The 16,001-nt window shown below is 41.8% G+C and overlaps 1 protein-coding gene across 2 annotated transcripts; it reads left to right on the forward strand.

Moving 5' to 3' along the window:
* The first annotated feature begins 96 nt into the window (after positions 1 to 96).
* Positions 97 to 14,612, forward strand: coq8aa (coenzyme Q8A, genome duplicate a). Of its 2 annotated transcripts, none has more exons than XM_053843678.1 (17): positions 97 to 304; positions 5,152 to 5,251; positions 6,141 to 6,214; positions 6,285 to 6,526; positions 6,598 to 6,763; positions 6,846 to 6,912; positions 8,700 to 8,774; positions 9,313 to 9,441; positions 11,142 to 11,227; positions 11,589 to 11,729; positions 11,851 to 11,932; positions 12,486 to 12,579; positions 12,725 to 12,866; positions 13,021 to 13,128; positions 13,202 to 13,267; positions 13,348 to 13,434; positions 13,740 to 14,612. In XM_053843678.1, the coding sequence occupies exons 2-17, from the start codon at positions 5,158 to 5,160 to the stop codon at positions 14,034 to 14,036; spliced, it is 1,950 nt and encodes a 649-aa protein (XP_053699653.1). In that variant the 5' UTR covers positions 97 to 304; positions 5,152 to 5,157; the 3' UTR covers positions 14,037 to 14,612. The 2 variants fall into 2 exon arrangements, with proteins under 2 accessions (XP_053699653.1, XP_053699654.1); XM_053843679.1 differs by having other exon boundaries at positions 8,700 to 8,765.
* Positions 14,613 to 16,001: the final 1,389 nt, after the last annotated feature.

Here is a 16,001-nt window from a genome sequence, read left to right on the forward strand (position 1 = left end):
AAATTGATGAGCACGGTACTATTCTGCGGCGGTTGGTTTCAAGTTTGTATGCGAGGCAGCGTTGGGGGTGTGTGTGAGTCAGCGCAGTGGGTTGAGTCCTCCACAGCTCTGCCTCGCTCAAGTTGGTAAATAAGGACTGACCTCGTGGCGAGAGACAATCTGGATTAAACGCACATACAGCAGCAGGACCTGCGACACATGCTGCGCTCGTATTACTGCTGCTAACGATGCATATCGCCTGCTGTAGCTTCACAAAGTAAAGTAGTTGTTTTCGACACCCAGTCCCACCTGACCTCAGCTGCTGGTGAGTATCTGCAACTCTTATTTTGAAGCTTTTTTCCACTTTTCGCAGGCGCCCGTACCAGTTTATTGCAAGTTCAAAGGCTGCCGGACGCAATAGTTGTGCAACATCAAGGAAGATTTTATGCAGTCCGAGACTTAAAATATGCCCAAGTCGAGTTTAATTTAGATAAAGCCAATTGCGCTTACATCTTGAATTAGTTAAGCGTTAGCGAGATCCCACTATATATTTTGCAATTAACATGCCAACATTAACCTACACTTTCAATATGTGTTACTGAATTCCTCCGCTTTGACTCTAAATCAATCTGAATGGCGAGTGACTGGAGGTCAACGTGTCAGTGTGACGTGGACACGCTAACTAAACTGTCATCACAGCAGACACAACAACTTGCACGTCCCTACTGAACTCGTAACTTATTAGTCCCACCTAACTTAAATGAAAAATCAATTCTAAATAAATCCCTAACAGGGTTTTCGCATCCCGTGTCATGTTGGAAATGTCTTTCCTCCAAGTGCTAACCGCCATTGACGAGACTTCACTTGAGTTATTCACTTTTATAGTATATTATTTGAGAAAAATAGGTCTTTTCTTTTTACATCTGTACATATAGATGTCCTATATTACCTGAGAATGTTTTTTTTGTTTCAGTTAATCATTGTTGGTCACTGATAAAATATTATCAGCATTGTGTGGATATGCTCTTTTATCATCAGTCACATATTAATTGTGTTTTCTTCACTCACAGTTCCCCTCGTAAACCTTGGATGATTTGTCCTCACTGGAGTTCACAAATAAAGACATTTGATATTACCTTTATTAACCCCACCAGGGAGTTTCCCCCAGTATTCGGCTGTCCATCTTATTTGCAAATAAACTATTTAAGTTGTATGGATGTGTAAATGTTGCTGATTTAAATATCAGGTTCCAGGAATCTTTTTTTCCAGAGTGAGCTGTAATAAACAAAACATAACTTGTTCAAATTCAGTAAATCAACCTCATGTTACTGGGGTGCCAAAACATTTTTGGGAGGTTGCTAAAGGAGATCGCTTCAGGCTTTGCACCTCCAGAACAGGGTGTTCTGACACCACCGAACAGCCTAGAAAGAATGAGCTTCAAATTTAGAACAATAACACTGGGCAAGAACCAAAGGATGAGTGGCGATGAGCTGCTTGGCTTGTGTGTGCAGTTAGTCATGAATCAATGTTGTTGACCCCCTTGTAGTCAGTTTTTCCAAAGTGTTGTGGTTGATTCAGCAACTCCGTGAACATGAGTGCAGTCACGTTTACTCAGTTAGATGTGTGGTCAGTCCCATATCTGCAACTTTACCTCAGTCGTATTCTCCAGAACAATGATGTGGCCATGAGGTGAACAGACCAACGTTAAAAGAAGAGCAGATATAGACTGAACATCTATTTTCATAACAGTGACTCAACAGTGCACCAAGGGTGAGAGCGGTCCAGACAACAGCTGAGGCTTAGCTGTTCATTTGTGTTTGCTATACAATATTATGGATTGTCTTGATGGGTTCACTTTCATATAAAGATATAATGGTGGTGGCACCTCACCCACTGGGCAACACAAACTCTCTTTCGTTGGCAGAGATAACGGCATAACGTTCAATTTGGTTTGGACAGGAAATTGAGTGTGGACTTGAGCCCTTTCAGTGTCTGGGGATTTGAATTAGAATCAAGGCGGAATTTAACCTGCTTTGATCCTGAGTGTAAGGGTGCAATAAAAAGTTGATTTTATAAAACAAATTCCCCTGTTATACACTCATTTTTCCTGACTAGTACCATAAAATAACTACCGTCAAAAGATCTCACAAGAGCACATGTCGCCACTCTCCATAATCATGGAGAGTGGGGCTCTCCATGGTTATGTTTTCCATATTGTTTTCATCATTGTTGCTTGCTGTACAAGAAAAGAAGCTCAATAAAAGAAGCTCAATCCAGGCAAACATGAAAGCTACCACACAAATTGCAGGGTTGCCGCCTGGATTTTTTTAAAAACAGTGGCAGAGTACACCAGATCTGGTTTGGAAGACCAGCTTCTCGATCAGTGATGGGACATAATCTTTTTGTGTGAGCCGAGATTATCTGGCTGCACCACAGACTACAAACAACAGCAGATCTTACCACTCTCAAGTGAAACACAGTACAACAGAGCAGGAAGTTGCAGCTCCAGTGTTCGTTTTTGAAATTGAATTATTTGCAGAGCAGCGTCACAATTGTTAAAGTTCATATTATGGTCTGTAAATGTGCTCAGATATGGACTAAATGTAGATAATTCATGCATAACCTCTAAGAAAAGAACATCATTCTGAAGGTATTATTATTTTTGCAGTGGCGGTGCACCACAATCGTTTACATGAAGCGGAAACTCCAAATTGGAAGCTGATCTTGGGGCGGGAGATTCATGCTGTGTTTATGGTTATTAAAATTTTCTTTGTTTGGCTGCATTTATATATTTATTGAGTCACCTCATTTGGGATACCTTTGAAACGCAATTATGGGTCTTAACTGTACCCACTAATGGATCAGTCTTTAACTTCATCCTGCATGACATAACTTTAACATAATATATCTAGAATTTAAAAAACTTTCACAACTTTTACTGTAAACTTCTCTACTTTTTTCCTCTCATTTTATTGTGAGGAAATAACTGTTCAAAATGTAAGCCCTGCACCCTGCCCCGCAGTGTTTTCTATTAGGAAAGAGCATATTCAGCAGTATTTCGACATGGGAAGTTTCTCAATGAAAAACTTTTGCAGGCATTCCTACTTCATTGTTAAAATTTCCATGCAGGGTTTTGGTGATAGCGTTTACATTAGCTTTTGCGCAGTCATTTAAATGTCTGTGGGATTAGCTTTTGCTGCGGTGTGACAGCTTCGTGAGTCACTGCGTCTACTGTCTTTTTGAAGCCTCTAACCCCAGAAGGAGTCGCACAGCTGAGATCTCAAATGAAAAGCGTTACACATATGGCTTGACTGAAAACATCCTCCTACCTATCTATAAATATGTCACTGTTTTAGCTTACATAAATGGTGTCATCATAAACAGCCCCTATTAGACTGTAAATCCTTCATGTAATTTCATTTTTGAATTTTGTTTGAGCCATTCAACATAGTGGTATTACACAACATATTTTTCTTCAATATAGATCTTGCTCTTCACTTCGCTGTCAATCCTGTGGTTACTGAAGCACATAAAGTAGTTAGTAAATAGTAAAGTAACTATCCACCTTGCATTTGGGAGAGTTTCCTTTCACACATTGTTTTTGTATTTGGAACAGTTAGCCTCAAACTTCTTCTTGTTTGAACTACACCATCACATTGCACTTATATTACAGAAGATGTGATGCAATCTGTGGGTTTTGTTCAACATTAGCTTTCAAGTGCCACAACTGGCATTGAAGTCACCCTAAAAAAACATTCAGCTTATTTATGTTTTTCATTTGTACTATGAAAATGACACTGAAGCATGGGGCAATCTGAATATTGAAATTATCACTGTTATTAGCTTCAGTCAGTCACATGATCTTGAATTAGGTTCTGCAAAAGCATGTTCTATCCATGTTAAATGAAGCACCATACATTTAGATGCAGGGATGAGGAGACAAGCGTGTCATTTTTAAAGATAGCTAGAATGTTTTTGTGCTGTTGCACAAAGTGTGGAAAAAGATAACATTATCTGTGACGCTGTCGTACAATATTACATGGCTGATACTGAATCACACATAGTCTCGAAACTCCATGTCTTGTTTGCTATCGACATCATTAATATTTGACTTGTAGTGTTTGTGACAAGCTACAATAAGTACAGTGTAGCATTTTGGTCCACTGAGTTGTAAGCTGTTTTAATAATGACTGCAGGCATGCCATGTCAAGTTAAATACCATGCGCAATTGAGTCGCCTTCATTTGTTGTTCACATGTTGTGTTCGGGCTTGTGTTTGTATTTGAACATTGAACTTCCAGATTCTCCTGCTGGGTGTTTGATTTTGTATGTCTTGTGCCTTGGCTCTTTGTGCTCCCTCCTCCTCTGTACACACTCTGAAAACACTGCGCTGCCCTACAGGAAAGGGGATGACCCACTTACCAGCTCAGTGTGTGTGTACTTGCGACAACACACACAGTGCCTTGCCTGTTCAAGCAATAGCTTTTTTCCATTGGCCTGGATCCCAGCAGCGGAGCATGCTGGCACACCTGCCACACCTGTATTGCTCTAACAGCAGCTCACCATCGTCGCGTTGCAGGCTTCTTTGTGTTGGCTTCTGTGTTCCCTGCATCATAATCACCCATATTATCTGCTGCTCAGTACAAGCTGGACATGTATAAGCCAGCTGACATGTAAAAACATATTCAGAAGTGACCAAAGATTGCATTTTTAGTTTGCCAGTCTTGGTAAGCAACCTTTTGTGAGGTTGGAAGGAAAATAAGTGTGACTCTGTTCCCCATCCAGACTCGTGCTCAGCAAGGCCACCAGCTCGCCCTCTCAGTTTCCAGTGACATTTTCAGATCCATTCCAGGATCACAAACACATGCCAACGCAACTTCCAACCCCACACAACATTCCACCACTTTCCTGCAGAGAGCAGAGGTTGTTGGTAATTTTAGCCAAAGTATTAAAGTCATGTAAGGATGTGTCGGCTTTGAGCGAGGGTTGAAGGTGTTAATGGTGGGTTTCAGTTTTCTTTCCGTTTGACCTCCAACCATCTTCTTTGTTGTTTGCCTTGTCCTACCTGTTGACATGCGGGACGCATGACACCTCATGCTGTTTTGTGATCGACTTCTCAGGCTTGCAAGTGTAGGGCGTGGTCTAAATGTTTCAAAATTGTGTCTGTCTCCAGTTCATCATGGCTGGTGATATGGCGCTGGTGATGCGAGGCCTGGCCAAGTTGAGCCAGGCTGTCATTGAAACACAGACAAATGCCTTGCGCAGTGGAACAGGTACAGACACTACTTTCTTTTGTATTTCATCTTACAACGTAAAAAGATTTGTTTAGATTGTTTTGATTTACTTAATCCCCAAAACTGTCCATTTAATAATTTGCATACAGGTTTTTATTATTATTATTATTATTTTTTTTTTACTGTCTTACAAAGTGGACAATTTGTCACACAATCCTGTATGAACTGTGTACTAAACTGAAGATTCTCTCATGAACCCTAAAAATTGAGACATGGATTTATTCATCAATATTCTCAATATTCTCTTTCTTGGACTTCAAATTATTTCAATGCTACAAACGTCATAAGCAGAAAAGGTCCCTCCTCAGATTTGTTGACGTTGAAGGTCTCATTTCCATTTGTTTGGAGAGAAAGAGACAAGATGCATAAAATATGACATCACTGCCATGAATGTAGAGATAACAAATGTGCAGTGTCTTCTTATCCTGGGACACTTCCAGGGGAAAGTGTTCTGCTGCCAGCATAAGCTCACGTATAAACTGCAGCTATTGTTTTTTTTATTCGGCTTCAGTCTAATATACATTTAATTTTTAACTCATATTTCCAAAGTTATCTTCTAGAGAAGTCTGTTTAATGCCTGCCAGATTGCAAGACGTGCATAAGCTTGGCAGGATTTTAGGTGTGCAGTTCTGGCTGAAGCTCAGCTATTCACACCACTGCGCCTCGCACAAAAAAGGGCCTGAAAAGGTGCCAGCTCGCGGGTGCTTTATATGCTGCTGGGACGAGAAGTAACTGAAGGTTAGAAGGAGGGTACTGAAGTCATCAGCAATATTTTCAGCACAGCCATAGTCAGTTTATAAACTCTGATTGATTGAATTTGCAGCTAGGCAGATATGAATAAACTCTGTTTTCCTCTCACTTGTTCTAGGTGTCAGTGCTGCTGCCCAAAGCCTACAGTCAGCTGCAGAGCAAGGCATATCTGCCGCGATGATGAAAGTCCAGGTAGGTCTTGATAAAAATGTGGAGTATACAGTCATGAGATATTTATCATAGATGCATGTGTCTCTATCAGGAACTCTCCGGCCATCAGCAGAGCTCAACAACAGATTCTGAATTTGACTTCCCTGAGGAGGATGGGTTCCCCTCTGCAGATTTCAAAGAGGAAGACTTCGCATCTCATCATGAAGGTGCTGATGAGATGACCTATGGGGGCCCGATGGCAGGAGCTGGGGCTAAACAGTCGTTGTTTGAGGGGTACAAAGATCCCAGTAAACAGTTCAGTGGGCCGACCAGATCCTACCACTTGGATAGCAGGTATCCTCATCCTCGCTTAATATGGTAGGACATGCTCTACTGGAACTAGAGCTTTCTGTGAAATGTTGCAGATGCTTTGTGGGACATCATCTGTACAACAACAGTCTCAACCGGCACATGTGGAATCAACAGAGATGCTACCATCAGGACCCGTCGACTGTTGGAGGACTCACAGCAGAGGACATAGACAAAGCCAGGCAGACGAAGAGAGCTGAAAACAAACCACACAAACAAATGGTTGCACTGTTTTTTCCCTAGAATAGAAAAGTTTCTCTCACGGCAGCTAATTGAAACAATGATTTTTCTTGTCTTGCAATAGCTGAGCGAGAGAGCCAGAGAGAGGAAAGTACCCGTGACTCGCCTCAGCAGACTTGCCAACTTCGGAGGTAATATCACTCTGTCAAGTTTCCATCTTAATTTCTGGTATTACCTGTGTGTTCTTGCTAGCAATGTTCTACACGCTTGTGCTGCAGTCGGTGTAGAATAAACAGATGAAGAAACTATATTCTTACAGTTTTACTGCAATCTCATGGCACAAAATTGTACAGTTAAAACAAAGAACGCTTTTAAATTTAACAACCGCAGATTTGAAACCGGATGAAAAGCTTATTGCAACACATAACTTCTGTCAGATTAACTTGATAATCTTTACATCCTCCCAGCCCCCGCCAATTGAGGGTGATGGTCATCATGTCTGCAGCTCCTCTGCAGACATTTTATTCAACCTGGTTAAAATTGTGAAAGAGTGGAATGCACGTTTCGGCAATGCTATCGACATGTTATCAGAACTACGTCAATGCGTATCTTTTGGAATTTTTCAGTGAGAAGTATTTGTTTAATGCTCACAGCTGTCGTAGGATGATAGTGGATGCAGAAAACACACATTGCGTAATACATTTTCGAGTTGGATGTTTGAGATGTCGAACAATTGTGGTTCCTGCTTATATGACTTTGCATGTTGGCAGTTTGGGCATTTGGAAAGGGGTAAAAAGAGAAGTGGTTCTAGCATGTGTGACCTTTCTGTGTCCTTAAATAGTCGCTTGTATTTTTGGTCATGTTCAAAGATCATTTGTTGTTCACAACCTGTTTTGGATCCTCTTTCTCATCTTTCTGTTGTGTTCTGGTTTGATCTAAATATGACGAGTCAGGAATCCCACTGTCACTCAGCACATGCGTGGTATTCTCAGATGACAGACAGACACTTGTGTTCGCTCTGGAAATACATCTGTCATTCAAATACCGCTGCTTGAACTGCGAACACGTGTGTGCGTTGGAAACTGTACACAAGGTGACTTCACGAGCAGCTCTTGTTTTTCTACATGCGCACACACTATAGGAAATGGCCCGCAGGATTTTAAGTGGAGATACTGAGCAAGCGCTGTCCTCTTTCAGACATCCAGCGGTGCATTTCAGATTTGTGGCTTCGGAGCTCGCTGACTAACTGATTATGTAATAGTGTTATGTAAGATGCGGCAGAGAGGAACCCGCTCACAGGCAGACCCTAACTTACACACTATTCTCTCTTCTTGTTTTGGTTTTTAACAAGACTATTTTCTCACCGGATTAAGTATTCAGAAATAAACATGCATCTGTTGGGCTGCGTTGCACGAGTTGATCAGTGTTAATCTTTAATACGTCCCTCTATACATCTAAATAAGGTCGGCTCAAGCTATTTTCCGCCTCGGCTCACAGCTTACCTCAGTGTTGTGCTGCAATATTCTTATTTACAGTGCCACATATTAATATTCAATTTAAAAGTATATGACAAAATATGTACTGATTGGTTTGTTACTAAGGAAGTTTCTTTATGATAAAAGTATGTTGTATTGATCTTCAAAATTCTGCTTATGAATATATATTATTAAAAAAATATCTTGTCTGTTTAAAAAATCTGCTGGACTTTGACCTTCAATTGCTTTGACAGTTGCAGACAGCTTTTCATTCCCCTGAGACCTCAGTCACCCATTCCCGTCTCACTTCTCCTTTTTCCTCGAAATGGAACCTTTTGTTTTGTTCTCACATTTACAAACACAAATACAGCCTCTCCTCCCTCATTCAGATGAGTTCTTTGACTCCTGAAACATGTGCACACAGGCGCACTTCAAGAAACACACTGCAAACGTCCTGTGCAAATGAGCCAGTCACCAAGTTGATTTTCTGATTCCTGTTCCAGGTCTGGCTGTTGGTTTGGGCATCGGAGCGCTGGCGGAGGTTGCTAAGAAGACTATAAGACATAATGGTGCGGCAGGTAATGCACGAACACAAACACTGACGCCTTAGTGCGCTTCATTAACTCACCTTGTTGTTAATGTCTGTGTGTAATTGTGAATCAGTGTGCGAGTTAAAACACACTTTGTCAAATGGGTGCATATGCTGCCTGCTTGTCTTCACTTGTCAACATACTTACACAAGTAGTCTGACTCTTTGCAGAGGAGTTAACGAGACATTTAGGCCACAACCCTCTGCCTTTCCCACAAACATACTCCTGCTTGTCTCAAGTCGGCTAATCCAGAAGATAATCTGCGACAGCATACAGGCGTAAATCTGTGGCATTTGTTTGTCTGAGTCCATGTGTGTTGTTAATTCCAGCACTTGCACAGGTGTGTGTAGTAAAGCTTCTGAAGCCTACGTCAGACGTACCACAACGCTCAACCTTGTGACCTACTAACACACATGTACACTAATAACATCGACTTAAGTATTCGGCTAAAATGTCTTTTTCAGGAAGACAAGTCGGTGTATGTTTTGCATTTGTTTGTGTGAAGCTGTGGAATGTTCTGTCGCAGGTGAGAACAAGAAGGCTGTCCTGGACTCGAGCCCTTTTCTCTCCGAAGCAAATGCCGAACGAATCGTCAGGACTCTATGCAAAGTGAGAGGAGCAGCGTTAAAACTGGGGCAGATGCTCAGCATTCAAGGTGACAAGGATTCAAGGATGTTGTTTTCCTCATGCAAAGGGTCTTGGGACTTCATGGAAATCCTTCTGTACTGTTGTATTTTAAAAGTTTGTTTTTTGAGTTGGGCAGCAGACAAGTTCTTCCGAACTCCCCTCGTGTTGAAAACATTTTGAACCCTGGTATTTCAGGCTTTCAATCAGGACAAAGTTACATGCAGCTAAACACCTTATGCAAAAACAAATGTCGATCATAGGAATATAAATCACTGCGTCATAGTCGAAGTGCTCATGCAAAACTACAGTAGAACGTGGGATTGTTTCATCGATTTTTGTAGTAGTGGCTGCATGCAGCTTGACAGCATAAAGTTCAGATATTATGCAAACCTGACCTTTTCCTCTGGTTAATTCGGGACTGAGGTACGCAAATAAAAGTAAGTTGAGCTGTTCGGATTATAACTAGTACAAACAACCCTTTTAAATGGAATATAGGAAACTGTGAATTGTGTTCCACTGGACCCGCTTGTCAATGTTAAAGCCCTGTGATGAAAGATGAGCAATGGGTTTGACTTTGAAACTGTGCGTGCCAACTTTTTTTCAGGATCAAATCCCATTATACCCTGCGGGCTTTATTTGTCTGCACAATGTCTGTTTATACACAGTAGCTTTTGCTAGGTGTGTTTCATTAAGTGTGTACTGTACAGAGCGGACTGGAGAGGAAGGAATCTCTGCAGAGCAAACAGTGGTCTGTGGAAAAAATACTGCAAAGAAACTTTGTTCCTGTTGCTCAGCAACTGGTAGAAGGTTCAGTTTGGGTTACTCCGCAGTGACTGAACACTTCTATCGCTGCACATTTACTCAGCAGCATTAATACGAAGATTTATAATTTTTTCTATTTCTATTCTGAGCAACGCAGGATGTCTGCGTTGATGTCTTGGCACAGTTTGCTTCGGCAGATCGGGTAACCGCCGTAAACACGCCATTTTTGTTTACGGCTGTTTAACCCTCGGGCCAGTGTCCCTTGTCCGAAAAACATTCATGAAAGGGAAGTGGACATGGGTGATGTTTACTGATCTGGTCACAGCGCAGCTTGTGCCAGGTGTTTTGGGTAAGCGGCACAACTTGCGGATGCGATGACAGGTTCCATCTTAAATCACAGACATGGAAGGTCAGAGCTGGACAAACAGACACACAACCTCTGATCTGGCATCATAAAGTAAATCTGACAACTTTCCGAGGGGCGTTTATCTGTCATGACAGAACATGAGTGTTACTTTTAAGGCTGGTCAAGATCATCTTGGAGATCCACTGTGACATTTATGTGTTGTGGCTGAAGTTCAGTTTGGTTCGTGCCCAAATAGGCCAGATGATTGTGCAGCCAAGCGGCAGAGCCTGTAGCAGCTCTCCAGCATCGGAAACTATTTTAAAACCCATGATTATATCATGCGTAATTTTGCTGCCTCATATTTTTAGCCCTCACAGTATCATTTCCTAATGTTGAGGTGATCTCACTTACCCTGATGCTGCGAATGCTAACGTAAGTTGTAGACCTCATAAGGATTCGCTGCTGAGGTGAGAGAACAGCAACCCACTGAGAGTTGTTCTACAGTTACAGCTGTTAATCTTCAGTGCTGACGTTTCTTGGTGTTTAGAGATGATCATAAAATGCATTCACTTTATCCCTGACTGCATAAATGATAATAATTTTTTTTTTTTTCTTTTCAGATGACGCCTTCATCAACCCTCAACTCGCCAAGATTTTTGAGCGAGTCAGACAGAGCGCAGACTTCATGCCTATTAAACAGATGACGGTAAAAAAATGTATTTAGCAATGAATGCATGGAGAAATCATATTTATGGATTTTTAGGGCAGAAAATTAAACATGAGAGACTTGCATTGAGTTGTCAATTCTTTTCAAATCTCGAGTTTTAAAAATTGGTGAAATAATAAATGAGCAGCTTTCTATCTTCTTGAAAAGAGGTTTTCCTTCCTGATCGAACATATCACAACACCAGCATTATTGATAGCTGGAATGTGATGAATGAAATTCAAGTTGGTGTAAAAGTAGATATCTTAAGAGATCTAAATGATCTATTCATCATCCTATAGCTTCTAAACGTATGAACGTGTTGTTGAAGTCAAACACAGATGGTTCTTGTACGTCCCCTCAGAAAGCTCTGAACAGCGACCTGGGTCCTAACTGGAGGGACAAACTCGACTCTTTTGAAGAGCGTCCGTTCGCGGCCGCGTCCATCGGCCAAGTTCACCTGGCCAGGATGAAGGACGGCAGAGAGGTGGCCATGAAAATACAGGTGAGCTCCTGCTGGCTGTGTGTACATGGTACACATCTGTGTTGCTTATGTAAACATGCGTCGGAGTTGCTGAGCAGAGACTTCAGAACTCAGAGCGACGTGATTGTGTTTTCACCCTCAGTATCCCGGTGTGGCTCAGAGCATCAACAGTGATGTCAACAATCTGATGACGGTGCTGAACATGAGCAACGCTTTGCCCGAAGGTAAGCCCATGTTCACATTCTTTGACTCCCAAGTCCTTCTCATGTTTTCCTCACCGCCGGTCTCCATTACTGAAGTTCTTCATCACGTGCGTGCCTTACAGTCCTGGACGGGAGTGAAGTGTTGGCCAATGGGTTTATTTCTCTCCTCCCAGTGCCTGTCAGCACCAAGATGTTTGACCTATTTCATCTTTGATATTCAAATAATTTCGGCAGTGGCCTCAGGGATGTAATGTGACCTAATTTAAGGCAAAAGTTACCTGTTTTTCAGCTCATTAGAGCTTTTTATGTTTTTTATGCTGCATGTGAATGTATTGTAGATTACTTTATTTCTCGTGTCCACTTCCACCAACACACAAAACTATGGCGGATTTTCAACTCGCTCTGCAAGTTTCTTCATCGAATGGTTTCCTGTCTGGTTCTGTTAATAGTCAGTAAAATGTTTAATGAGGCCGTGATGTTGGACACATTCACACACAGACAGTTCCTACTGCTGAACAACACAGGCTCAGGATTAAAAAAACTCCAAAGCGCCCATGATACATTTTATTTTTAGGTCTGTTCCCCGAGCATCTGATCGAGGTGATGAGAAGAGAGTTGGCTCTGGAGTGCGACTATATCCGAGAAGCCCAGTGTGCCAAGAAATTCAGGTGAGTCAATGCATGATTCAATATTCCTGCACTGGGAGTCTCGATGTCTATTTTTAGCTTTCATTCCCGTATGAATTTGTCAAGATTTAAAATACAGGTCAGAACAGAACGCTTTCTGAACTAGTTGTGTTTTTGTTTGACCCAGAGAGCTTCTGAAGGACGACTCGTTCTTCTACGTGCCAGAGGTCATCGAGGAGCTAAGCAGTAAAAGTGTTCTGACCACTGAGCTAGTGCCAGGGTTTCCTCTGGACCAGGCGGAGGAGCTGTCGCAGAACCTGAAGGATGAGGTGAGGTGACCTCCAAACTCGCCAACCTTCATGCTAGCAAGACGAGAGTTAGTGTCTGTAACATATGAGGATATGCGGACATCTAGTGGCAAGGGAAAGAATTACATCGCCGTCACCGAGAACTCGAGTTCCATGAGTTTACTGTTCCCCACAGATCTGTCAGAACATTCTGGTTCTGTGCCTCCGAGAACTGTTTGAGTTCAGGTACATGCAGACCGACCCAAACTGGTCCAACTTCTTCTACGACCCGCAGACCCACAGGGTGAGTCCAAAAGAATCAGACTTGCTGTCACACTCATGGCTTCCTCAGCATTAAGTTTACCGTGTAACTGCAGGTGGCGCTGTTGGATTTCGGAGCCACCAGAGGATTCGATCTGAGCTTCACAGACGTCTACGTTGAGGTGATTGGAATGATTGTAAAATAATCTAAGAAGTTGGTTTAAAACGACGTTAAGTTGTGATGATTTTGCTGATTGTACAGATCATTCGCTCGGCTGCAGAGGGCGACAGAGAGGGAGTCCTGAAGAAATCCATTGAGATGAAATTCCTAACTGGATACGAGTCCAAGGTGAACAGCACCGTCAGATCTATTTAAACACCAGCAACTGAATGATTGTGGTGGAAAAAAGTAGTACAGTTAAAAAAAAACAAACAAAAAAAAACCAAACTATATATATATATATATATATATATATATATATATATATATAGTTTTTAATAATCCTTAAATCATTCATAATATTACATTTTTGTAATATTACATTTATTACATTTTTCTTTTTTTTTTTTTGTATAATAATCCTCCAACAGAAAATCCCCATTTTACCATCATCATTGCCAAGAGTGTTACTAAGCTCAGTTGTCTCTCCTCAGGCCATGGTGAATGCCCACGTGGACGCAGTGATGATCCTCGGTGAGGCCTTTGCCTCCACGGAGGCCTTCGACTTTGGCGCCCAGTCCACTACTGAGAGAATCCACAACCTCATCCCAGTGATGCTCAAACACCGCCTCACTCCTCCTCCTGAGGAGACGTACTCGCTGCACAGAAAGATGGGAGGCTCCTTCCTCATTTGCTCCAAACTGGGCGCCAAACTTTCCTGCAAAGACATGTTCCAAAAAGCTTACAAGAACTACTGGGAAGGGCGCACGCCCCCCTCCAAATCAGCTTGACTCTAGTGCTGATGGACTCGTCCTGGGGCCAACTGTGAGGTGCCTGTCCATGGTGATGTTGAGGAGCGACTGGTCTCTGCCGTCCCACAGGAGGCGCGCTTGAGAGCCTCTTGTACTGCCGCTGTTTTAGTTTTACGGAGAACCAACAGCCTTTCATGGCCTGAAGCCAGATCCAGTTGTGGGCCCGACAGACTGAACTGAGAGAAACGGCCTGTATCGAATGTAAAAAGGAAGCGGGTGCCTGATGCTTTCAAGGCGACTGCTGCTTGTGTGTTTGTTTGCTTTGCTGTGTTACATAATCACACTGCCACCAAAATGGTGATCTTACAGCATTCATTTGGTGAAGCGTCCGTCGCTCGTGTTTCAGTTTCCAGAGAGGAGGATCAGACTGTGCGATTTTTGTGAGCGGAATTGTGATTTAAAGCAACAAGCATCGATATCAATCATGTTTAAATGAACCTCAGGGTGAAGCAGGGTTTTACTGTCACATCAGACTGTTGATCTGTGATTCTTTTGATATGAAAGATGTGTTTTAACCACTGATCAGTATATGAAATAAATTTCCACTTGATTAGAAAACCGATTTTCAAGTCTGTCTTTTATTGTTCTCCTGTTTGATGCAATACAATTTACTAGTTAAGGTCTTTTGTGGAATTTGGAAACCCACTTCCAAAATTTCCTTCAAAATCAGCCTTTGGCTTTTATTGTTTTGTCACGTGCTGCGTCTGTGTTTTTCTTTCGAAGTATATTTCATCACACTATTGTAATGTCATAAATGCTCGACAGATGCCGTTGTATTTCGCCACTGCATCATGCTGTTATTTCTCTCAGTGACAACACAACTTACTATCGAATCACTGTTATAAATCAACTTTCATGCAGTTATGGAGAAAAAAAAATTACAGATGTTTCCTTTTGTGCAGCCGGTCTCTTCTTCGTGTCTCCCCTGTAAGTGCTATTGGAGCTCTGTAACGCTACTGCCACCTATTGTCCGTTGGAGCTCACTGCAATCGCCAATAACATGGGGTGGAAAAAATAAATACAGTACATAAATAAAACACAGTAAGGAGGGAGCTAAGTGGTTTAATACTGATAAAATCTGTCAGGGCCTTTCTAGTTTGAGATTAATACGATTTTAGCTATTTTAGAAATGTTTTTGCTGTTAATATTATTTTCTCCATTATGTCTGTATTACGCCTGTTTCAGCCTTAAAATTGTTTTTAAAAAAAGAAAGAAAGAAAGAAATACCAAAGATTTAGCAACATTTTTTAAACTTTATATGCCATAGATTTTTTATGTCACATGAAATATTGCTAAGAATGAGAATTTAAAGCTGCATCATGCTCATAACCATCATCACAGAGCGATGTATTTGGTTGAATATCCCTTCATCTTTTCCTTTACTGAGACAGATCTGGACTCCAGCAGCCATATGTCTCCAGACTGTGTTTTGGCTTCCTGTGCGAGACTATATGCCGTTTACATTAGTGGGGGGAGCAGAGGGGAGTCAGGTTGATCACATGCACAGCACAAATCAGAGGAAAAGCAGAGGAAATTTTAAGACTTGGGAAAAGGCCCTGCATCTAATCTAATCAACTACATGCTTGTCAGAGCACCATCGCCTGGTTACCATGGCGACAACCTGTCTACATCCTACATTCATTTGATCACCTCGTGATCAGCAGATATTTCCATGATATTAAATGGAACACGGGGACAATAGACCGCTCCTGTTTGACCTTCAGATTCTGTCATGCATGTGCAGCCACTTGATGTTACCATGGTATCAATGTTATTTTGTGACAAAGAAACCCTTACGACTCACTAAATGTAAAGTATGTGTGGACTTTTAAAAGATTTCAGCCCCTCGTGAGGTGAAAGGGTCACATGACCAGGCCCGCCGATCCCTGAATCACCCTTGTGATCCTTCTTATGAACATCCAGATCCAAATAAGCTTGCACCGA

The sequence above is a fragment of the Synchiropus splendidus genome, chromosome 15 (genome assembly GCF_027744825.2).
Source record: "Synchiropus splendidus isolate RoL2022-P1 chromosome 15, RoL_Sspl_1.0, whole genome shotgun sequence".
NCBI classification, from domain to species: domain Eukaryota; kingdom Metazoa; phylum Chordata; class Actinopteri; order Syngnathiformes; family Callionymidae; genus Synchiropus; species Synchiropus splendidus.

What these genes read in the sequence shown, in the direction of transcription:
- coq8aa (XM_053843678.1), top strand. Translation starts at nt 5,158, where the DNA reads ATGGCTGGTGATATGGCGCTGGTGATGCGAGGCCTGGCCAAGTTGAGC. An exon ending in TGCCTTGCGCAGTGGAACAG is followed by an intron (nt 5,252 to 6,140) that starts GTACAGACACTA and finishes CACTTGTTCTAG; the next exon opens with GTGTCAGTGCTGCTGCCCAA. An exon ending in TGCCTATTAAACAGATGACG is followed by an intron (nt 11,228 to 11,588) that starts GTAAAAAAATGT and finishes ACGTCCCCTCAG; the next exon opens with AAAGCTCTGAACAGCGACCT.